Genomic DNA, 24,790 nt, shown 5'->3' with positions numbered 1-24,790 from the left:
TTTTACTGCACGTTAAATTTGGGGGCCCTTCCCCCCACTAGTTTCATTCCTGTGGATTTGTTTGAAACGCTTAAATGAGTAGGCAAGCGATGATTCCATCTGTGCCACTTTTCTTTGTTGCTAAGCAAAAGAATTTATAATGATCTCTCTAGAAGAAAATCATGAAACTCTGTTGAAAGTTTAGTACACAAAGCCTGTTTCATTTATTTTGTATAAGGTTTTTTTATGTCACTGTGAGAGAATGACCGTTGGGATAATTTAAATTCTTTATCTTTACAGTAGGGGGAGGAAAAAAGTTAGTGCTACTTAAAAAAAAGATACCGTTAAAAAATAACTAGGAAACCTTAAATTTTCCTTTGAGGAACAATTTTTAAAATATTTCTATATTCCAAATTGCAGCCACGTAGTTCTCTATTTTAAAGAGCAGATGTTGCAGACTGATACAGATGTTTTAGAACATAAATTGCATACCGGCTTTCTGTAGACTGAGATAGCTCCAAAAACTTTCTATGAAAGTTGCTGAAAATAGGACTAAATTTATTTTTTTATTTTTTATTTTTTTTTACTTTTTTTTTATTCTTATGTTAATCCCCATACATTACATCATTAGTTTTAGATGAAGTGTTCCATGATTCATTGTTTGTGCATAACACCCAGTGCTCCATGCAGAATGTGCCCTCCTCAATACCCACCACCAGGCTAACCCATCCTCCCACCCTCTTCCCCTCTAGAACCCTCAGTTTGTTTTTCAGAGTCCATCGTAGGACTAAATTTAATATCATTGTTATAGATTTGAATTTTGGAGTCAATAAAAATATAAAAAACAAAAGGAGTTCTTACTAAAATAAGTTCTGTCGCTATAATATTAAAATGATTTATTTAAATGGTGGTGAGGGGTATCATTTCTTACAGTATTTAACCCTTTTCTAGTTGAATCAGTTTGCCTCTGGCAATTTGAGAAAAGACTGCTATGCACTCCCCTGCACCCCACTCCTCCATCACTTTTGTACAGGACTAAATGGACATTTTCCTTTAAGGGAGATGTAACAGAGCACAATACAAAGTGCCATACAGAAGAAATGGATAGTGCAAACCAGCTCATTTTACTTGTGGTTCTTAATCAGATTTCACCTTCCAAGTAAATTACCATCACTTGATGTCAGATGTCTTCTGGTGAACTGGGGGATCTTTAAATATTACCCTTCTTCTTGAAGAAGAAGGGTAATATTTAAAGACCCTTCTTGAAGATTCAGAGTCCGCCAGGCGGCTGCTCTGAAAGCCCTGCTGGAGCCTTCCTGAACTCGGCCGGTTCCTTCTAGCTCTGTTTGGATGATACCAAGTAACTCAAAGCAGCATAGCAGGGGAGTGGGCGAGGCCTCCAGAGAGTAGAAAATTGCCTTACTTCTAGAAGCTTCATAAGTAATGGAGTAAGGTACATAGCAAAGAAGACAGTTTAAACTCGGCCACAACAAGCTTCGTGTGTGGCTGTTTAGAAATGAAGTGGTTTCTTCTTTTGCACTCTCCCTTTTATGACTGCTGAAATGGAACATCCTAAACAGTCTCTCTCTTTTGCTTGGCTTAGTTGTGCCGCAGGATGGGACCTGGGCTTCTGTCTTGAGGTAATTCTTTTGTGAGCAAGGAGAGGACAAAGTAGTGGGGCATGATTTTCTTTGTATTACGGATGCAGGGTGTATTCTTAATTTTGAATCACCGTCTCCTTTCTAGTTTCCTACTGGTCAGGATTTGTTGGATTCCTCACAGCACTGTGTAGGCGGAGTTTACAAAGGTGTGGATTTTGAACAGTGTGACTACACTTTTTCAGATTGGGGATTGCTGTTGTTTTTGGTTTGGTTGTTTTGTTTTACGTGGGGGAGGGGAATGCCTGGGAGAACAAAATGTGATGTGTGTGAACACTGATGTGCTCATAGCATTGGATTGAAGTCCTCCTCACTCTAGCCTCTGAACTGAAACCAGCGCAGTTCATACTAAACACTCCTCGTGCGGTGTCCAGATCCTCCTCTGCCCAAGTTACTGACTTAACATGTACTGGTAAGTAGAAAGTAGTGATCCTTTGCCCTCTGTCCTCTACACATTTGTGATAGAATATTGACCCTTGTTTTTATTTGTTCTGAAAGTCATATAAGCAGTTGTCACAAAGGGGGGGTTTGTTTTATGTCATCTGTGATGTGGGTCCATAATTACTAAAGCAGTCCTCTTAATCCTGAACATGGAGCACAAAGAATCTTATTTTGAGTCCATGAAAATTGAGTGGTCCTCTTAAAACATTGTTAATCTCTGATTTTACCTGGGTGGAGGTGAAGGTAAAGGGGGTGTGGGGGGTAAGTGAGAGTGAACTTTTTATAATACTAGAAGGTTCAAGTTCATAAACATTTCTTTAAAAGAGGCTTTTAACTTAGTAACTTGTTTTTTCCTTTACAAACTGTGTAAATATTTTATGGCTGTTTTGACTTAATTTTGTTGGACACCTTCAGAACAGGGACTGGTGATAGTTAACACTTAGAAATATGGAGAAAATAATAACTTCGAAAACAAGCAGCAGTCAGGTAGCAAAGTAACAAGTGCTTTCCCGTAATGTTTTACACTTCCACAGTGTTGTGTACAGCTTAATAAGTATAAGTATTATAATATGGACAGAAATTAATATTATTTTCCATTCAGAAATGAAATTAGGATGACATTTCAGTAGTAAGGTTTTCAGATGTTGTCAACAATTTGTCAGTGTTAAATATTAGGGACCTCTCTACACTATAAACATCGTAGAAGGAGGTCCAGAGTATTTATAGAGATCCATTTTGTTGCTGCTCTGCATCCAATTTAATAATAGAAGTGTACCTTTTGGTACTGTCACTTACTATTTTTCTGTTTTCCCCTTCTGAATTATAAAATTCTATGGAGAAGTGACTTGCTCTCTCATTTTGTGACTAAACCAGCCCTGTATACTAATATCTGCATAATGAAAGCTCTTTTGATAATGGAGTAGTACAATAGCGAGCTGTCTGTGAAGGTCTTAAGACTTTCCTTGATCCTGTTATATAATCCTTGAATGTTATTTGCTGACTTTGAGGGAGGGAAGCAATACCACCTGATTCATAGCTGTCATAAAAATACCCAAGATTCTCTTTGTATTCAGTTTAGTAACAGGAAGGACAGAACCGTTGCACGATTGTGCCACAAAATTATTTCTTCCTTGATATGCGTGGAATTTCTACCTAAATATTGTATGCAGTTGATTCATTTATCACCTACGTATGCCTCATACGGTGAATTTCTCTACCCCAGTGCTCCTTATTTTTTTCCCCTCATGTTGCCACTGTCCTCACTACTAAAGTTAAAAGATGGAAAAGAGCAAAAACTCAGTTAATTTGTTGTTGTTCAGCAGTAAAAATATGCAGCAAAAGGACTACTTTTTACCTAATTTTGAATAGTTACTACTTTTTTCAGTCAGGTACTGAAATGGCCAGGCTGCCTCTGGGCTTCATTATTTTGTCTAACTGACTGATTCCGAATTCAGTCCCACGCCATGCACTCTGTTCTAAAAGCAAGGCTTTGTTTTATTCCGGGAATTACCTGGTAACCAGTCAATTAAGAACATTAGTGGAACTCTGAAGGGAAAGCAGTTCTATAATCTCTTTGGAATCCAGTTGGGCTGGTGCCAGTTGCTATACATTGGGAAAGAGAAGGAGGAATCAACCAATTAGAGGACCCTTTTTTAATTCTCAAGAAACCAACAATAAGTGCAAATCTTAATTCTGAAGAGTAGCCATGATTAATTGAAGTATAAAGAACTTAAAAAAAAATCTAACTTCTACTAGCTCTAATATTCCAAATAGTAAGTGCCTGGTATGGTTAATTAAATACAGATATTTAAATTAGCCACTCAGTCTCTTTGTTGTAAATGATCAGTAGTTGTTAGCTTATAACAGACTTTCCCAAATTGTAAGAGGTAAAAAGAGAAGCATTTAGGATTGTGTTTGAGCCTGGCTCTGCCATTAGCAGTTATATGGCCTTAGGTCCATCACTTCTCTCTAGATCTTGGTTTCCTCACCTGGTAATGGAAGGACAAACATCGTGACATTTAAATTACTAGTAGCAATTCCATGCAGTCTCTCTGACCTGGTATTCCTGAGGGACAAAATTGAAGGTTTTTGTAGTTTAATGACTAAAAGTAGTGTATGAATTTCATGTGAGTTTGCGTGTAGCAGTATTTAATATTGAGTGGTTATAGAAAGGGTATACCAGAAATCAGTCAAATGTAGCCAGTTGAATGAAGGCTTGTTTTTAGACAGCATCTTTTCTTCTTGAGATAGGCCTAAAAATATGTTTTAAGAAGCAGTTGTTTAAACTTGGCCTCATGGAATGTTTTTGTTCTCAATGTGTGGACCACAGGCCTCTTCACCCATGGGAATTATTTGATGGGGCCTGTGAATCCATTAGGACTAAGCATTCCAGTTATGTGATAGATTCATTTACATATGTAGGATTATTTTTCAAAACCATGTGGATGCTGATGTAATGCAATTAAAATACATTTAAAGGTGTTGCAAAATTTACAGAAGCCTTGTATTAAGGTTGTTTGTCATTGTTTTACTTGTAGTATTCACTGGAGTGGGGGTTGGGGACCTCAGTTTTAGCATGGTGGGGAGGCTCTCTGAAATATTTTGATTAAAGTTAGTCTTAAATACAGAAGTTTAGGAAATACTGCTCTAGAGAACTTATCTAATTGTTCTGCTTTAAACTGCCCATTACCAATAAGAACACAGCATAAGAAGGAATTTAGTAGAGGAAATGGTGAGGATGAAGACAGAAGAGGGAGGAGGTCACTTGCCCTATCCTAGATTATTATCTCCATCAAATAGCATTTTGGAACTTTGTCTCTGACTTCTGAAACCGTCTGTTTGCCCTGTGAGGCAGGGCTAAGAGTGTGGGATGTTTAGGCTGCATCTGGCACGATGCTAAGGTACAGGGGGAGCCATATGACAAGAGGAATGCACCTTGGAGTTGGGTGTTAGGGGGAGACAGCTCCCCCTAACACATGATTTGGAAGTATCTTACATTTTAGCTCCTGCTTATATTCCAGTTCCACAAATATTTGAGCACACTCTAGGTACCAGGTAGTAGTAGATCAAAGGACACATTCGGTACCAGTCTACATTTTTCTTTTTTGAGATAGACCTGGACATTCTGTATAGGAAGCAGTGTTAACAACCAGTTCCAAGTAAAAAAGCACTTACTTCTGATACTATTTCTCTGACTTTTACTTTGTGCCCCTTCTGAGATTTATATAACTTAAATCCTTACAATAACCTTTTATGTGAGTTTTGTGATCTCCATTTTACAGCTGGAGAAATTGAAGTTCAGAAAGACACAACAGCTTCTATAGTCACTCAACTAACTGGTACCTAGAGGGTCAAGACAGGAGCACACAGCTTCTGACTCCTGGTTCAGTTGCTTGGATATTTATTGTGTAGCATTTAAGAAGGAAACACACATAAAAATAACTTAAACTTTTTTTTTTTTTTTTCCAGTATGCTTTAGACAGAGAGTAGGCATTAAAAGTTTCTTAATTTCTACTTAGGAGACTGGATATAGAATTTAAGATCTGTATTTTATCATAGTCTATAAAAAACTCACATCTCACATCTGCTGGTTTCTTATTGAAGGGTACATTTTGGGGGTGGAGGTCAAAATAGAATCATTGAGGGAACTTTTCCCAACTGGCTTATTCTTTTCCCTGATTCTGATTCACCAGGTCTATCATGAGACTTAAGCATGTGTATTCTCCAAATGATTCAAATACACTGCTCTCCTGCCCCACCCCCATCTTCACTCCCTTTGTGAACCACTTTGATATAAAGCGATGGCAGGCCATTCATACAGCAAATACATATCAAGAATCAACCACGTGCCAGACACTATTTTAGGCTGTTGGGATATATCAGGGAATAAAAACAAAGACTCCCGGCCTCGTGCACCTTATCCTTCAAATAATTAGCAGATATTTTTGAACGGCCTGTTTATTATTTAGTTTTGAAGGCTAGTAAGTAAGAGGAAGACTCTGCCTTGAATATAGATAGGAGAAAATAGAAGCTAGGGCCTTCTGAGAAATAGCAAAAGGTGAAATTATAACACGTATGAAAATTCAAGCACATTCTTCATTAAAGTTCAATAAAGTCATCAGAATTTGTATTAAATAAGTGATTAGAATTAATGATAGGTATGTATGCAGAAAGCCAACCAATGACTTTACTGATTGCTTTTTGGGGGTTGGACTTCAGTAACCAGCTTTAAGAGCAGTTTATCACTCTTCTCTCTAAAGTTCTCAATCTTTTGCAGGTATCTTGGCTTATGGTCCCTAGAGATTTCCTAAGTTTGTCTTGATCTTTTATGTTCATGTCAGTACAGAGAGCCATTTCTCATAATCATTTTTTACCTTGGGGTCAGATCTACAACTCTTTATGTTTATTCACTGGTTCTTTTCAAATGTGTCTCTTGTAACACATGCCTTTTTTATTCAACCTTTTTTGCAAGGTAGGAGAATTTTAAATTACTGTCTTGACTTTTTTCTAGATTACTTAAAACTTTTCTACTACCCGTTGGTCTATTTTTCCACTTTTCTTTCCATTATATTATTCTTTTTTTAAGACTGGCTTTTGTTAGTTTAAATTTGGACAAAAACTATGCCTCGTTTTTTAAGCTTAAAAAATTGCCATTAATCACTGGTATCATAACATCCTCTTAAGGCAAGTTATCTTGTTGTTCTGTCCTCTAAATGTAGCATCCAGAGTCAGAAGGCCTCTGGCAGGGATAAAAATAGCCTTCCTGCTTGCTGGCTTGTTGTTGGTTTACTGGCAGTAGGAAATCTTTTGAATTCCTTAATTGGGTCAGCTCTTCGCTAGTTTCTCTCTAGACATTCCCTTCTGCCTGAAATTCTTAGATGCTTTTAGATCTTGCAACTTTGTAACTGCCCTGAGTTACAGTCAAAGCCATCCTTTTATATGAAACCTTCTGTAATCTATAGAAACTTACCCATTGACTTTCCTTATCTTATGGATAAATGTTATTATTATTATTATTATTTTTGCCACTATTACAGTCTCGTATCACAACTGAAAAAGTAAATTTGAGCCATTGGTACAAAAGGAAGACCTCCTTAGTTTTTTTAAAAAGGAACATTATTCAGTTGAATTTTCAGTTTTCATTTCCTAAAATACTTCTGCTATTTTGCCAATTTGGCTATTATAAAAGTAAGGAGTTCGATTTTTTTTTTTTCCTCTTGCTTTCCCCAAAGAAGAATTACATCCATTTGTAACCAAGAACACTAGCAAACTCTGATTTTTCTGAAGCTGAAAAATCCCCCAGATGTCCACTCCCTTCTCCCAAGTTTTCAGTTTGGATTTTATTTGGCTAAAATGAATCCTTCCTCTTTCTTTCACAAGTGGAAAATTGTTGATTATCTCTGGCTTATATTCTGAGAGGGGAAAGGCTTTAGTATTAATAAAGCACCTATTCTATATCCGGGGAATTTTCTGAGCATTCTGAAAAAATGGTCTCATGAATTTCTCAATAGCCTTGTGAAGTAAATGGAAATATTTGTTTTACTGAGGTTCGTAGAAGCTATGTAATTTGACCTAGCTCACAAGATGAGATTGTACTGACTCTCTACCCTTTCCACTGCATGTTCCATGGCAGGGAGACCACCAGTTGCTGGCTTAGCTTTATTCATTCATTCATTCATTCAACAGCTATTTATTGAGCCTCTTTGCTCCAAGCTCTGCGATGCAAAACCCAGAATTTATCCTTAAAGATTCTGTTGCCTTAGAGAAAGAGAGAGTTTAGAAATAGGTAATTTAAATATAGTGCAATAAGTGTGAAGGATATTGTATGGAGCACATGAGGTCATCGAATCAGAACAGGTGGTTTGCGGCAGGGAGGACTTTCCATAGGATGTGAGGCCTGAGATAGAAGATACCTAGGCAAAAGGGTAGTGGCTTGAGTGGTGAGACATTGGGAACAAAGAGAGGAGGGCATTCCAGACAGGGAGGATCCCAGAGGTAAAAATTAATGGGCCAGTAGTTCTGAATGTCCGGAGTACCACCTAATGTGGGAAGGGAAATGGTGGTGTGGAGAGATGAACCTGGAGAGATAGGCAAGAGGAGTCAAGAATTTTTAATAAGCCCTGGCTTTTAAAAAACTGAAAGCCACATCTTTCCTGGAGAAGGGTTTTGTTTAGCCTAAAAGGTAGATGTGTGTGTGATTTAAATGGCTCTTTGAGTGGGTGAGGGGCAAGATTCTTCAGCTGATGTCAGCCCCAGCCAGCTCCTCCTCTGTGATTTTGCATGGAAGCATCTTTACTGGAAGTTGGTTGTATCATAGATAGGTAGAGAGTAAGGTACTGATTTTGATTTGGGGAGTTATTTTTGGGTCAATAGAATAAATTATTAAAATAATTATCTTTATATCATTAAGTGATAGGATACAGTGAACACATTTTATTCGTTCATATTGATATGTGTTCTGCATCTGTAGAAGTAAAAACTTGGTATTCAGAAACTGAATTTATTATGCATTTCTTGAGCCTTGCTCTGCGTTGTCTAGGTCCCCACAGCGCCATCTTGCTGCAAATCTCAGGCAGTGTTGGTGAAAACCACAGATGCAAAAAGGCAGGTGGAGTAGCACCTCCTTTAAACAATTATTTGTGGCAGTATAGCTTTGACTTTCTTAAACGTGAACTAAGGAAAATTAGCAGGAACAGGAGCAGGAGGAACACTTCTAGCTAAACAACAACAAATGTTTGTGTATGTTCATGTATGGATATGTGTGGTGTGTATAAATCTTTGCTCTACCTTAAAAATGGGCCTAAGCCCATACGTCTCCTTTTCCTGTTAGAAATTTTTAATGGTGTCCACTGAAAACCCTTCCCTTTTCTTTGGAGTACCCAAGTTTTTATAGTGTAAGTCAATCAAAAAAATTAACTTAGAATTTCACATTACTTGTCACTTTCTAGGACTGCATGCTGTATTTTGGATAACCTTGCAGTTATTCTGTATTATCATTCCTTAGCCTACACACATCACCAACAATGCTAGTATGACTGAAAAAGAGAAGGTCATAGCATGAAGTCTAATAGCTCTGTAGAACATTTGATATTTTTCAGTGTTTGTATATTTGAAATAGCGTTTATTATATCAATTCCTGCTGAATCATCAGTAGCAATAATATCTGCATTACATTTTAGAAAATAACTTTTTCTCTCATTTTGAGAAGAATATATACATTTATATCCTCTAATGTATTAGAATATTTCCTTCTAGTCCTTCCTCCTTTCATCTCATTGACTAGGTTACTTTAGTTTTAGTCTTAAAAGAATATGATAGTACATAGTGTTCTTTTGGGCACTTACTCACCCAAGCAGTTCTTAGTCTGGTTGGTAAATATTGGTTCTCCAACTTGCAAATGCCTGGCATAGAATTGCCTAGTTGAAGTACGGATCTTTTCTGGGCTGTAGAATTTGGTAGTGTAGTTCCCCAGAGTCACACTGTATCAGTTGCCTATATTTGGCTAGGTTGAGTCATATCACCAAATATAGTCTATGCCTTCTGCATGATGTATGCCAGGCTTCTGGCTCCAAATGCCACAGCTGGCCTCCAGAGACGACTGCTTTCCTGTCATAATGTCCTGTCATAAGATTAGGACTGCTGATCAGGCAGTATTTCTTTATATTTATAACACAATCAATACCAGGAGCCTTCAAAGATTGAATTTTATCCACCAAATAGGGTTCACTTGCCTGAAATCTCAAAGCCCTCCTTCTCCCTTGAGAAATTCAATTCTAGATGTGCCAAAACTTCGGTTATATTTATGGATAGTTGAGTTATCAAAAAAAACAAACAAACAACAAAACAAACAGAACCCACAAACACTGGATTATATTCAGCTTCAGATAGCTTGTTTATTTTTATTTTACTTCACTGTATTCATTTGTGAAACGCTGGTGTTTTAAGTTCAGTGGAATGAACTCATTGAGTGCTTACATGGTACTCAAACAAGGAAACTCAAGGTACCTAGGTAAAAAAAAAAAAAAGCTCTGATTCTTAAAGGGGGCTATTATGGTAAAAGAGAGAAAAAAGTTAGCTAAAATGATTTACCTAAGAAGGTTGACTGTTGCAACATAGCTAGAAAGAAAAGTTGGTGAATTAATCTTAACAAGGGGGTTGCCTTTTTGGGAAAGTTGCCCTGGAAAGAGGTGAATCTGAAGGAAAAAAAAAAAAAAAGATTTGAAAAATACCCTCCACTGGGAACAAAGGAAGAGGGCACTGTCTCAGACTAGAGAGGGGACTGTCAGTGATCTAGCTGTGGGACGGAAAATGCAGAAATGCCTGTATAAATTGGCATCCATAGAACAGAGAGGATCTTAGAGCAGAAATGAAGGGTATACAAGGAGAATGAAAAGGTGTACAAGGAGAATGAAAGGAAGACTTGAAAGTCTCACGACACTTATAATGAGAGCTTACGGAAGATTTCCAGAAAGGAAGTGATATGGGTTATCCGTAATAGATGTCATGAATGGATGACTCTAGATATTTTAATTGTAGAAAAAATTTACAGAAAAATAGGACAGGCAGGATAAGAAAGCATTATGAAGTTAAAAAAAAAAAGTTTAAAAAAAAATGTCATTGCTTATATTTTAAAAATTGAAATAGAAAGCATTACTGATTGGTTAACAAAATGTCACAGGTGTATTTGTTACTCAGAGGCCAAAATTGATTCCAGCCTGACAGGACTCATATCACAAGATCAGGTTAGAAAATTAAAAACAAGTATCACTTTCAGAGTTAAACTATGGACTTTGCCAGTGATTCTTCAGTGCCCTATTGTCTTAGCTGAAGGGTAGAATTACTGCATTCAGAAGTCTGAAGAGCAGAAAAAGTATCAAAGGTCACCTACCTTGGCGGTAGAGGGTAGGATCTCTTCAGGAGCTGTGCATTGAGGCAAACTCTGAGAACTGAATTAAGGGACATTTTTGTGTCTGTCAAGTTGAAATAGTCTTCTTATCTCTCTCCTTAAAAGAGGTACCCAAAAGGTGAGTTTCTGATAAGGTTGGAACTTGATTTGTTTAAACTGGGCCAGCCGGTTTGGTAATTTGTCTTTTGGATTCTCATTGTTCATTATCCCTTCTTGGCATCAAATGAGAAGCATTTAGTTCATATGGAACAGTTCTGGTTTCAGTTGAAATGTTAGCGTTAAAAAAATTAGAGTATCTTCTCCGAAATAAAGAATTTCCTCTTAAACTTTGTTTAATATAGTTAAATACTTTGTGTGTTGACCTACATCAACTTAAAAAAATATTTTATGGTAAATAAAAATGGTATGTGTGATACTTCTGTTAGTTTATTTACTAGAGGGTTTTTACAGCTATAAAATTTATACATGTGTTCCATTCCAGAAAATCAGCTGCTACTTTGAGTTAACTGATTGGGAAACACTACTCACCCCCTCCTAACTTTTGTAACAGTTAAGGTCATGTTCTTCCAATATCTCCAGTCTGTGCTTTTTAAAAAATGTGCTTGTGATAGGTTATACAATCCAGGTTTATAGTTAAAAGCAGTTCAGATGGAATTCACTGGATTTGGATACTTGGCTCTCTATGTTAGCCTTAAATAATTGAGCCAATTTTTAGAAAGAAATTGAAATATCAAAATTAATTTTTGCCGCCTCCTTCCCCATCTCCATCCCTACCTTCACTCTAAATAGAAACAAGCTGAAATTGAAGTGACCTAATTAACAACTTAATAACCCTTGTATCTGGTTTTAAATTGTAGTAGGAAAATTGTTAAGTTCAGATTTTGTTTCGTATTAGACCCCCAAGCTTTGGATATGGGTTAATTAAAGCTATTAGCAATAGAGAATGGTTTTCTTTTTTGATGGTGTGAGTTCAGTTCTTTAGAGACTATTTCAAAGAAGCAGAATTTTGAGAAGTTGTAGGATAGTTGAGGCCTAAAGTTCCTTTTTCCTCAAGAGTTGTAAATATATGGCTCATGGATTGATAGGACCACATATTAGCTCTGGTTCCCATAGTGTTGTTCAGTGGAACCAGATAGAGCCTTTCTGGCATCTTGCAAGGCTTGCCTCAGCCTTAAGGCTGCTTCCCCACTTTTTCCATAGCTTTGGAGAGTCTGCTGTGATTCTGTGGAAGTAGAGTTTAGGCTGCTGTTTCCTAGTAGAATGTCTCTAATTATGAATCAATTTTAAATTCTCACACTACCCAATTTACAGAGTACTGACTATGGTAGATAATTAACAGTCACATTCTTCTATTCATTCTCTAAATGATCAAGACTTGTAGAGGGTTTTCCATCATTTTTATGAAGGTGGGTGTAGATGTAGAATATGGAGACTTAAAAATGTTGCCCTAATGATTTTTTATAACTTAACAGCATAGAGCTAGGCATATGGTATGGTACTCAGAATAGGTATATGGTATGTGGTTTGGATACCCCAACTCAATATGTAAAAACTCTTCCAAAACAGAAATGTAATTCCTGATAAAGGGAGAAATCCCAGTGCTGTTTCGCCCCTTTAATTGTGGCTACCAATTTGGAAAGATGTTTCATCCTCCAAAAATTTTAGTACTGTCACAGATTCTTTTTTGATGGACATCTTGGGTGTCCATTTTAAGTTCAAAACTAGATTTTGAACCACTTCAAAATTAGAAGGAAACTAACCCAGCATTTTTTGAGTACCTCCTGTGCTCTGGGCATTGTGCTATGTGCTTTGATACTTTCTGTCACCTGTAAGTACAGCGATATGTTTTTCTTTACTTTCTGTACTTTTCCTCCAAAGTGAGAATTTAAACCCATTAGTGTGTCTGTACATGTAGGCATAAGTCTGGCACTTTTGTTATGAATTATATAGAGAAATCTTCCTGCTAATTATGTATTTTTAAAAAACAAAAAAACTACACACATGAAAACATTTTCACATTTATGGGGCAAAAAAACTATTATTACGAGTTTCATTTAGAATATAATGTTATAAAGAAAATTACTTTGTATGGGAGTTTGGAAATTAGAGACCACAAATAGTTAAATATGAGGGATATTTTATTTTCCCACTTTCAAACTTGCCCTTTTTGGATGTTTGTGAACATGCTGATTGATATGTCCTCTGACTCATTGTGTTCATTAGCACAGCAAAGTTTTATCCCATAATAAAGCTTTTTAAAAATACCTTACCTATTAAAACTATTAATTCAGCTTTGTTACTGAATACATTTAAACCATCTATGAAAAAAATAAATTTAGTAACGGCCTTCTTTTACCTTCAGGTCGTCTAAACTATTCATATCCAGGATCCGATAGCTCTCTGCTTATTAATGGTAAGTGATAATTGATTTACCCTAGTGAAGTTCACAGAACTGAAACAAGTTAGTCCTAGATGAGAAAATATAGTAGGTATGCTTTGACAAGTGGAAAAATGACATTAGTTTGTTCTGTAATGATAATTGCAAGTTGCTATTACTTTACTAGCTGTATAATGAATAATTATTTTTCCTCCAAATTGCGGCAGTAACTTTTTTAAACTTTGAGAACTGACTTATTCTCTGTCTTGAAATTGATGACAGAATAAATGAGAACCCCATAATTATACATAAAGAATGGTTTAATCTACCATTAGATTCTGTAGAGTGACCTTTGAAATGTCAACATGAAAACCATTTCCATGTAGTTAGAAAAATGTTCTAGGAGAAAGGAAGGGTAATCAGAGATCTGAAACCAGGAAAAGCAGCCTGAGACCACAGGGGTTGACATTGTAAAGGACAAGGTCAATTCACTATTTGCTGTCTAATGAGAACAAGAAAAATGAAGTTTTATTGACGTTTACAGTGCCTTTGGTAAATTCTCCTTTCTGGTTCTAAATATTACCAATGTGCTGTTGAGTTCTCTTTTATATGTCTATGCTGCAGTAGACTAAATTGCACAAGGAAGGGGCATCTCCTCATAGAAGGAATTAAAGAATCAAAAAGTGTCTGTTTTGTACTACTATAGTTTAATTGGGTAAAATACAAAAGTCTTATTTACTTCTTTCCTACTCATTCACTATTGAATATGGCTTTTAAATTTGTGTGTTCACAATGCTTTCCATCTGTCAAAGCTCATTGTAAGTCCCACCACCTCGAAGAAGTGTTCTTGGCTAAATAGCTATATTCTCATCATTCCAAAAACAAAACAAAACCAAAAAAGAAAGCCCCCCAAAACAAACAAGCAAACTTTGTACTCATCTATGGTATATTGTGAATGGAAGATTAAAAATTATTTTTATGACTGGATCTACTTTTGGTTAGTATTTGACATCAGTATTCTGTAGAACATAGGATTGTTGAGCCAGGAAAAGTTAAAAGGAAATTTGATTTATGAGAGTTGCCGTGGGTACATCAGATCCTCTGAAGACTATACAGTTTGTAAAAGCCTCACTTACTCATCAGACTTTGGTCTTTTCATGCTACAGCTACCAGAAATAATGCCAAAATATAATATTTCAGTATAAATGTGTGTGGACTGAAAACCAAACCCAGTGGTGATAATGGCATCAAGATAAGTGGGAATAATATAAGGGTTGCCATTATAGCAGGATTTTAGCTTTTCCTGTGGAACGAGTTCCCCAGTCTGTGTGCTGGAAATGGCAATGAACCCAAGATTTGAGATGCTGATGTGCGATCTTAGGCAAAGTAGTCAACTCTTCTTTGTCTCAATTTCCTCATGCAGTTGCTAAATTAGATCAGTTGCCCCTGAAGTCCATCTTTGTTGAGGTGAGACTCTCTAATGGGTTTTCCTTAAAGCTAAATTCACTTCATTTTTTTAGAGTCTATTATTGTGAGATTGCCTCCTCTGCCCCTGCCATTAATATCCTTTCTTTTATGAATAGATTATTTTTTGTGACCCTTACTTGGCAATGAAAAATAAAGGTAATTTTTCCCCCAAATAATTGTTTTGAAATTTTACTTGTCCATAGATTCTAAAAGGGACTGGATGGTTTTTGCTGTCGTGTGCATGGAAACTGTGTTTATTAGAAAGGTATACCAGCTGAGGTTAATATTGTCTCAAACTGAAAGATAGGAAGATAAAGAACAAAGAGTTGTCAAAGAGGGAGAACTTGCTGGTTCCTTAAGCATAATCCCAGAAGGGTTATGACTGCCATGGTCTCAGATCCAGTGTTCATCTCAGAGGGTCCTAGAACTTGATTTTATCATATTTGATCAAGTGTTAGTTCTTAATAACCAACCAGCTAGGACCAGATGCCAATTTATACTTTTTTTTTTTTTTTTAAAGATTTTATTTATTTATTTGACAGAGAGAGACACAGTGAGAAAGGGAACACAAGCAGGGGGAGTGGCAGAGGGAGAAGCAGGCTTGCCGCGGAGCGGGTAGCCCGATGCGGGGCTCGATCCCAGGACCCTGGGACCATGACCTGAGCCAAAGGCAGATGCCTAACGACTGAGCCACCCAGGCGCCCCCAATTTATACATTTTAATAAGGAATAAAACTAGGTAGACCAGATGCTGGAGGTGACTGACAGAGTCATTCTTTCTCCAGTAGAAAAGTCCAGATTATAGCAGATTACTTTAAAATCATGAAATTAAAGCAAGGTGGGGGTGGAGGGATGTTGAGACAGTTTTTAGTCACCTTGTGTAGATGTAGGCATTGCCCATTCTCTTCAGTCAAATTTATGAAACCTCTTCTATGGAGGATTGCTTCTATAGATAAATTCATCTCATTTGTGTGTTGATGTTTTAGTAACTTTGCTGGCAATTTAATTCATGATTTGGGGGTACCTATCGTATAAATCTACTGTAAAGCACTATTTGTATTTAATGAAGATAACCTTTGGACTCATAAATACTACCCATTTCACAGAATTGTGATGAAGATGAAATGCGTGTAAATCACTTAGTGTAGAGCTGCTACATAGTTAAAATAATTAGAATATTTAGGAATATTTGTGGCTAGGAATATTAGTGCTAATATATACATATATATTTTGGTTAGGAATATTAATGCTGAAAATTTATAAGGAAAAAACAAAACGGGATTAAGATGAGTGTAAAAATCATCTATAGTTGAACATGCTTTCTTTGGCTGATTATTAAAATAAATAACATAAAAATTACTACATTCATTTTTAAATGCAGTCCCTTTGTATCTCCTATCCATGCAGTCTTTTCTTAAGACTGAAATAAAAGCCTAGTACATTGTGTTGCTTTACATTCATTATTCAATTTTAAGACTTTAAGGAACTATAAGGAGCTGTTCTTCCCTGTCCACCATAAATAATCTATTCAGGCTTAAAAACCTTTAGAAAGGTGATTTTATATAGCTACTCTACTTGTCTCAACGGTAACTTTCAGAGCTTTTTCTTCCAAGCCGCTGTTGAGTTGAAAGCCATTTCTTTTTTGTTTAGACAAAAATATGTGAGAACTGTTTACTCTCTTCACATGAACATCTGAATTTCGACTATAATTTTCATTGTATAACTTGTTTTGAAATTTTCAAGCAATGTCCAAGCTTTTTGGAAAAGAAGTGGGGTTTAAATCCTGAATAAATAAAATGAAAAAAAGATTCAGAATAGTCTACCAGCTTCAGCAGTTTATATTGGAGTAATGTTGGGATTTGCATGTACAAAGATAAAAAGAGCTTACTCATCTAGTGGATCAAATTACTTTTTTTCCCCTTTGGCCATGCTCAATCATCAGTTTTTATACTACGCAGTGACCTTCATATACCACTCATGACTTTCAAAAGACACTGCCCGTATAATTCAACAAATAATAATTGATAACTGTGCTAAGAGTGTTGTGGTGCACATTCTGGGGAGATTACTCAATCCATCACTGTTACTAGTTCTACAGATTTTTTTTTTTTAGAGGACATTCTTGGGGGAAATCCTTGGATTTTAAGTGTATAAAAAAACCAAACTTCGTAGCTACTTTCTGGATGCTGTATTAGTTTGCTAGAGCTGCCTTAAGTACCACAGACTGGTGGCTTAAACAGAAATTTATTTCCTCAGAGCTTCTGGTCCTGGAGGTTAGAAGTTTTTAGATCAAAGTGCCAGCAAGGTTGATTTCTTCTGAGGCCTCTCTCCTTGGTTTGTAGATGGCTGTCTTCTCTCTGTGTTCACATGATTTTCCCTTTGTGCATGAATGGTGTCCTAATCTCTTCTTTTAAGGACATCTGTCATATTGGATTAGGGCCTACCTCCATGACCTCATTTAACCTTAATTACCTCTTCGAAGACCCAGTTGTCAAATACAGTCCTACTCTGAGGTTCTGGAGGTTAGGACTTTAGCATATGAATTTTGAGGAAGAAACACAATTCATCCCAGATCACATACCTTTTCCTAGTAAATTTTATGTAATAGGAATGTAGTTAGAACATCCATATTATGGTTATGAAAAACAAGCCTGAAACTGACTCAGTTTCTCAGCCAAGTCAGAAAGGAGTGTTAAGCTTGGGCCAGACTTACCTCAGATTCCTTTGGTATGTCCTGGTGTAGTTTTGAGACAGACATCAGATTGAAAGGTTAATTTTCCCTTTACCCATCTTGAAAACTTAGTTTGCCTGAGAAAACTAACATGCAATCCCAACCGCCTCTGTATAAACGTGCTCGTGCATGGTCCTTTTATGCCCCACCTTCCATTCCATTGTGTTAGCCCATAGGATTAACTGCTTCAAAAATGAAACCTCTGGCAGGGGAAGTTATAGAATAACAGCAAAATATATTAGGTTTTAACAGATTTATGTATGTATTTCCTTTTCTCTGTGGATGTCTTTCCCTTGGAAGCATCCACTAAAATATTTGCTTGTCCCAGAGGAGGAGATTACTTAAGAGATCTTTTAAAAAAAGGTTAGCATAGAACAACTCTTAATTATAGTTCTTTGGAAGGGAAGGAGGAAGATTGTTTGCTTAAGGATTGGGGGTGGTACACAGAAATCTATGAAAGGGGGGAGGGTATAATTTACCCATGAGAAATGTACATTATAGTCACTTACTGAAAATGTATATAGTGTGGATCTAGTTGCTACAATAAGGAGGATGTTGAAAGATGCCTTCACGAAAAAGATAATATGGAAACATATTGTAAATTCTAAAGTGCTCTGCAATTGTTAGCCTTAGAATAGTAATGAAAAGCTGAGAGTAATTATTGAAGACAACCTCAGAATATAGACACAGGAGTTTACTTTTGCGGAAAGGAAAAAATTACTACTTACTGAACATCTGACTGTGTGGTCATCATGTATACATAGGGTATCTTTTGTTATTCTCTGATCAGCTCTCCATTTTTGTAAAAAACTGAAGGTTAGGGATGTAGAGAAACTAGAGTCCCATTCTTTGCCCTTTTTTTCCTAAGATAGCTCTTTACAAATAATATCTTTGTCTCATCTTTATTGTATCTTATTGACATTCTTTGAATATTATACCACCAAGTTAGTATAAACACAAGCCAATGTGACATATGAAATCTCAACTACTAGGCATATATTTAAAATAATTTTGTGACAGTGAGTCAGTCCATTACATTATGGGTTGATTTATAAGATCATTTAACAACAACAACAAAAAAACTAAATAAATAAAATGATTCTTTGCATCTTTGTTGAATTGTATGCCCTGGTCTTTATGATGATTGTCTACTTTTTGGTTCTATCATCTTTATTCTTTTGTTAACAGATTAATTCCTTTTAGCTTCTAGTCTTTGACTTAAATCTTTTTAAATGATTTACTAATTTAACTAATTCCCCTACATACTTTTTTTTTTCAGTCCTACTGAAAAAATCAGTTATTTGTTAACATCTTTTAATCTGAGCCCTCTCCCCTTGTTTTTTTCCAAATAGAATTGCTATCTGCTTTCTCAGCTTGGGGGCAATGAGAGGTAGATGGAGGGCCTGAAGTGGGCCAGAGTAGCCTGAGTATGGGCAGTCTTTCATTGCCTACTAAAATCTAGTAATATCTTAGCCCTTATCTTCTTTACAAAGATGATTAGGTCTTCTCATGTAGGAAAGGATGTTTTTCTTTAATATATCATTTGTTTGTTTTTAATATAAGTACCAAGAAGAAAACACAAAAGGGTCTGTGAACAAGTGTAGTAATATAGTTAATAAATGTAAATAGTACAGAAGGGGATAAATCAAGAAGTGAAATCCTTCTTTCCTTCCCCATGCCAGTTTTTCTCTCTAAAGGTTCTTGTGGTTGTTTCTAGAAAAAAGATTTACGCTTATTCCCACATACTTGCTTATATTTTCTTTATTTCTACATGTACACAATAATGAATCATACAATACACACGTAGAAAACTCATCTACATCTTAGAGAGGTTTAGATATCAGCACGTGAATATGTGCCACTCTTAAAATGGCTGCATGCTAGGTATTTACTTCTTATGATTGTATCGCTGTAATGGCTACTTTATTTCTTTTTGATTATAACAAATGTTATAACAAGTGAGAAAATGATACTTTCTAAGAAAAATAGTATCTTCATTTTTATAATGAAATATATATAGATGTATATTTAAAAAAGATCTGAAAAGTCTTTCTGTACCTTCTTTGCAAATATAGTATCACAGAGTAGTAAAATGTTTTACTAGAGGGAATTTAATGGTGAATACAGGATATTTGTAAGCAATCTTATGAAGACATTTTGAAAATAAAGTGCTTTTCAATAGATCTAATAGCAACATGCATCCAGAAATTATAAAAATTTATAGTAGAATATTTCCAGTCTATTAGAACATTCTTGAATCATATTAGTACTGAATATGAAGTTATCGAGGACCTCATAAGTAAAAACTAAGAAATAAAAATGAAAGATAAATGTATAAATAGTAGTCATTTTAAATCCTATGGCTACTAGAAGATTTGTATTCAATAGCAGCATGCATTTTAAAAATCTTTTTAACAGTGTACTCTTTGGTAAAGGAAAGATCTGGGCAGAGTTTATTTCAGCCAACTTAGCTGGAAGTTTTCCAAAATGTAGATTTCTTTAAACATATTTAAAGTGAATTATTTTTTTTACCTTGCCACTTCCTTGGATGTTTCAGAACCATCAAATAATATGCAACAGTTGATAATCATGAGATTGGAAATCTGTCTGACATTTTCCTCAGTAAAGTGGTAAAGATCTGTGTTACAAGTATGGCATCATAATAGTCTTAAGCCAAGTATAATTTGAAATAGTTGGGGAAAAGGTGCTTAGTACATCTTTCACGTGTAGGATGAAGGGGCACCATTTATCATTTTGTTACTGTTTGGGTTCTGGTTACATAGGTATGTTCATGTTATTGGAAATTCATTGAATTCTGTACTTATGCTTTGTGTACTTTTCTGTATACATGTCATGTCAAAATCTACACTGAAAATAATGTATAGTTATTAACAGCATTATAACAGCATATAATATAACAGCATTATATTATAATTATATATTAACAGCATTATAAAGTAGAAGTAAAAAAATTAAACACTCACTTTCTGTGTTTCAGAATATCATTGTTTTTATTTTTTAATACTAATTTATATTAATTTCCCTTTCTGATTTGGCAGATTTTATGGTTGTAAGCATTGTACACCTATAACTTATTTTCTGTCAATGTGGGAAAACATTTCTAGGTAGTTTTCAGAATTTAACCATGAATTCTTTTAGATTAAGCAGCTTAATTATGTGGCACAAGATCAAAGTTTGAAAGAACATATTTAAAGAATTTGAGATTTATTGGATTTATTGGATTTTTAGCACTGAAACTAGTTATTTTTGATAAATGAAGCTATGAGAATTTTATGTTAATTTTGTAGCTTTTAAAAGTCTCTATTCTTTTCAAATATCCTTTTTCTTGGAAATCTAAGCAGCATCAATCAACTTTTTAAGATTGACAGAACCAAAATTTTCAAATAATTTATTTTCCCAAACTCCCTTATCATTGAAGCAGTCATAGGAATAGAATGTTCTTAAGCATCTGTTTTTATGATATCTTTGTCTTTTTAGCCTATGTCAGGTTGACTGAGAAGATACCTGCCCCCCCCCCCAAATTTAAGACCTCTAGCAAAGTGAAATCCTAGCTGAGGGAGATATTATGGGGTTTTAATCCATTTGTTCAAGTACTTTGGTGAAAATTCAATGTATCTAGTAATGGGAGAAATGTATTTTGGTATAAGATAATTTCATTTTGGAAAATATGCACATGGTACTTCTAAGTTACAACTCAGTTATAACTGAGTTATACGTATTGAGCATTTATCTAGTAGGCTAAGAATTAAAACCCTGACCAGTCTGTAATAATGACTTCTTAAAGGTGCTACACCTTCTAACTCAGGAATCTTTCCCAGCTTCCTGTTCGAACACTCCTCTCTAGCCAAGCCCTCACTTGTTCCGTATGCTTCTGTTCTAGGCATCTTTCCCTGAACATTATAGCACCCCTATTTGCTGCGTTGCCAGGCCTGCAATGCCCTTTCTCTGTTTTTTTCCTTAAGGTCTCAAATGCTATCCCTTCTCCTCCTCAAATGCCACACCCCCCTCTCTGATTCTTTAATAAGAGCCAGTTGCTTCTCCTCCTCTGTTCTTATTGTACCTAACATATAACTACAATAGCAATAGGTATGCTGCATTGTCATTATTTGCTTATGTGGCTGTCTGGCATTTAAGGTTGCTAGTTCCGTTGTAGTCAGGGCCATGTGCTGTTTATCCATAGTCCCTAGCAAGATCAGGCATTTAAGCAATGTTTGTTGAATAGGATTGAGGTAACTGGACAAGCTGGGCTTATAAGTGCCCGTTTTGTTTCAGGGAAGACATTTTCTCAAAAGTTTCTTGATTTAAAGTTTATACTGCCATTTCCCAAGTATTCAGGGAAATACATATATTGTATTATATACTTTTTTTCTCTTCTTAGCTGTAACCTACTTGGCAATAAAATGCCAAACCTTTTACTTTTCAGCATTTGGGACATGGTGGAAAATTTGACAAGGGACAAGAAACTTCCTTTGTCTAAAAGGAAATTTATAAATTGCCTAAAGATTTCATTTGTTATGATTTTCTTTATTAGGGATTAATCATAAAGCCATGGTGTAAAATTGCTGTTTATCCTGTAGTGGTGAAAAAGTCATGAATTAAATATTGAAATATTTACTGAATTGCTAGTTAGCAGGGAATTCTGGGAGCATTTAAGATCAGTGTGGTAGGAATTGGTTTAGATCATGTTACATATTACCTTAGTGTCATACTAGTCTGGATCCTGAGTGACAGTTGCAGCCAACTACTTATCTTACCACAAGTAAAATTCAATACAGCTTTACAGTGTCCTTGAAGAACTTTAAAAAAAAAAAAGCGTGCATTAAATTGACCTCTCACCATCTAAATTCCTTGTTTTTGACATTTACTAGGAAATGAGGAACATAGCCAATTTTTTTTTCAGTTTCAAAAGCTGGTAGATGAAATCACAGTTGATTCTTCTGACAATGTTTGAAAGGTTGTTTTTTTTTTTTTCTCATTTGACATGCAGCAAGGACATATGGGCGAAGGAGAGGTAACATTATTGTTTCTAACTTTTGAATGTACCAGTTGTATTTGGAGAGGACCCAAGTTTGCTCAATTTCTTACCCTTGTGGGGAAGGAGGGGAGGGGGAAATGCGACGTAGCTTTGATCCATACATACTTTGTATGTCATAGTTAAAATTATAGACTTTCTAATTTGAAGGAGTCAGAATGATAGGATCTGGATTTGAATCAATATCCTGTATTATAAACTCAACTTATTTATATCTGAAGATTTATTTCACCTTTTTCTTTTCTGAAAGGAATTTCTTGGAAGAAAAAAAATTAAGGATCTTTAAAAAGGAAAATATAGTGTGACTTGATTATATTGGAAGCTCAGTTATACTTTAATACCTTATGTCTATTTTTTTCTACTATGTCAGCATAATACACTTGGTTTAAAATGAGATTAGCTAAATAAGTGACTACTCCTATAAATTTCAAACATTGGGGGAAAAAGCTCTAGAAATTTTAGAGAATTTTAAAGAATCATTTCCTAGAGGTGCCTGAATAAACCTTATTTTTGCCGCCTGTGATAGTTGAGCTATTTGACTATCTAATTTACTTGCCTTTTTACAAGCAAGTAAATTAGATAGTCAAATAGCTCAACTTCCAAATGTGACTTTTAAAAATTATTTAGGAAATACCCTCCAATTTTATAGTCCTTTTTTATCTTCATTATATAACTCGAGTTTTGTAGGGTAAATTCATAACAAATATACTATTACTTGTGTTTAGTTAGCAAAGCTGAAAGGAAGACAAGTGTGGCAACAAAGGCATTGGAGTGTTTCAGTAAAGGAAGAGCACTGAAGCTACATTTCTCTAGGATCCATTAACAAACTCCTTATGTAGTACCTAGAAGTAAATTGGCCAGCCTGACAAGTGACAAAACAGTGCTTGAAAGATTCTGGTTTTTTGTAGCTCCGTGTTTTGCTTATGATTTCCAAAGTTCATATTTTGTTGTCAGGTAAACACGGGAATAGTATTAACCACATTGGCATCTCTGGTCTTTTCTGCTTATATATTCTGTATGATAGGATTTTCAAACAGCAGACTTGATGACGACTTTTTAGAATTAGATAGCACTAGTGGCAGCTGCTAATTACTCAACTAAAAAAAATAAATCTTTAGCATGCCTAAAAATCTTAAATTCTTTAATACTAGGTAGTGAAGTTGGGTAACAGCGATAAATGGGTTTTGATTATATCCCATTAAGGTAAACCAAGATGAGTGCTCACTTTAAAAATGGACCTGTTCATTTTAAGGACAGTCTTAGAGGAAACTGGGTAGGCTATATGATTTTGTGTTTTAAAAAATTTAAGTGACCTAGCATCTGATAGTCGAATTCAATCCGTAGTGTACATGTCTAGGCTGCCTGCGGCCCTGGGGCCCTGCCAAGGCAATGCGTCTACTGCCAGCGGCTTTCAAAAGAGTGCTCCCTCCTCCTGTACTTCCATTTCACCTCACTGAAGTTTCTGGATCCCAGGGGGATAGTGGAGCAGCCTTCTCTTGAACCATGTACTTTCTCTCTGACTCCACTAAGACTTCAAAGTGATGGGAATTCAAGAGCATATCTAAGTGATTAGTTATTCAGTGAGAAAAATAAAAGCCATTTTATTGAATCTGCTGTTTCCCTTGTTTCTTGTGTAAGATCAGCAATGGCAAGGAACATGTGCTGTTAGCTTTTTTTCTTGCTTTCTATTCCAGGTCAGTCTTCACTGTTTCCAATGGAAGATGGATTTTTGGATGATGGCCGTGGGGATCAACCTCTTCATAGTGGCCTGGGTTCACCTCACTGCTTCACTCACCAGAATGGAGAAAGAGTGGAACGATATTCTCGCAAGGTGTTTGTGGGCGGATTACCTCCTGACATCGATGAAGGTATATTTACAAAGAACTATTAATTGTACAGTGCCTGGGCTGTGGCACATAGTAGCTAACTCATAGATAGTGGTTGCTGTTACTATAATAACAGTCTTATCTGGCTCCAGGTATTCAGTTTTGATTGCATTGTTCTCTTGTCCTGTCTTTCTATCCTGGCATATAAGATTAGTTTACAACGGAAGGGGTGCAGGACTTTGGGAACCAGCTGAAGCAAGTGATTAAATGAAAAGAGTAACTGTCATTGGGAAACCCATCTCAGGGGTTCTGTTGTGGGCAAACATAGTGCTTACTGCATTTTTGTCTGTGTGT

The 24,790-nt window shown here is 35.8% G+C and overlaps 1 protein-coding gene across 5 annotated transcripts in view; it reads left to right on the top strand.

Annotated features, from left to right (window-relative positions):
- CPEB4 (cytoplasmic polyadenylation element binding protein 4) overlaps positions 1 to 24,790 on the top strand; it is a 106,013-nt gene that overhangs the window by 24,310 nt on the left and 56,913 nt on the right. For 2 of the 5 annotated variants that reach the window (XM_064596550.1, XM_045900965.2), the window contains exons 3-4: positions 13,346 to 13,396; positions 24,305 to 24,478. In XM_064596550.1, the coding sequence (XP_064452620.1) occupies positions 13,346 to 13,396; positions 24,305 to 24,478 (225 nt within the window). Of the gene's footprint in view, positions 1 to 1,232; positions 1,620 to 1,928; positions 2,050 to 13,345; positions 13,397 to 24,304; positions 24,479 to 24,790 lie in introns of those variants that run through there. The other 3 variants (XM_064596551.1, XM_064596552.1, XM_045900974.2) reach the window with 3 other exon arrangements.

The sequence above is a fragment of the Mirounga angustirostris genome, unplaced genomic scaffold (genome assembly GCF_029215605.1).
Source record: "Mirounga angustirostris isolate CCGP_5_RB_7025 unplaced genomic scaffold, mMirAng1.0.hap1 SCAF_7, whole genome shotgun sequence".
NCBI classification, from domain to species: Eukaryota; Metazoa; Chordata; class Mammalia; order Carnivora; family Phocidae; genus Mirounga; species Mirounga angustirostris.
This window is presented reverse-complemented; position numbering and strand designations above follow the sequence as displayed.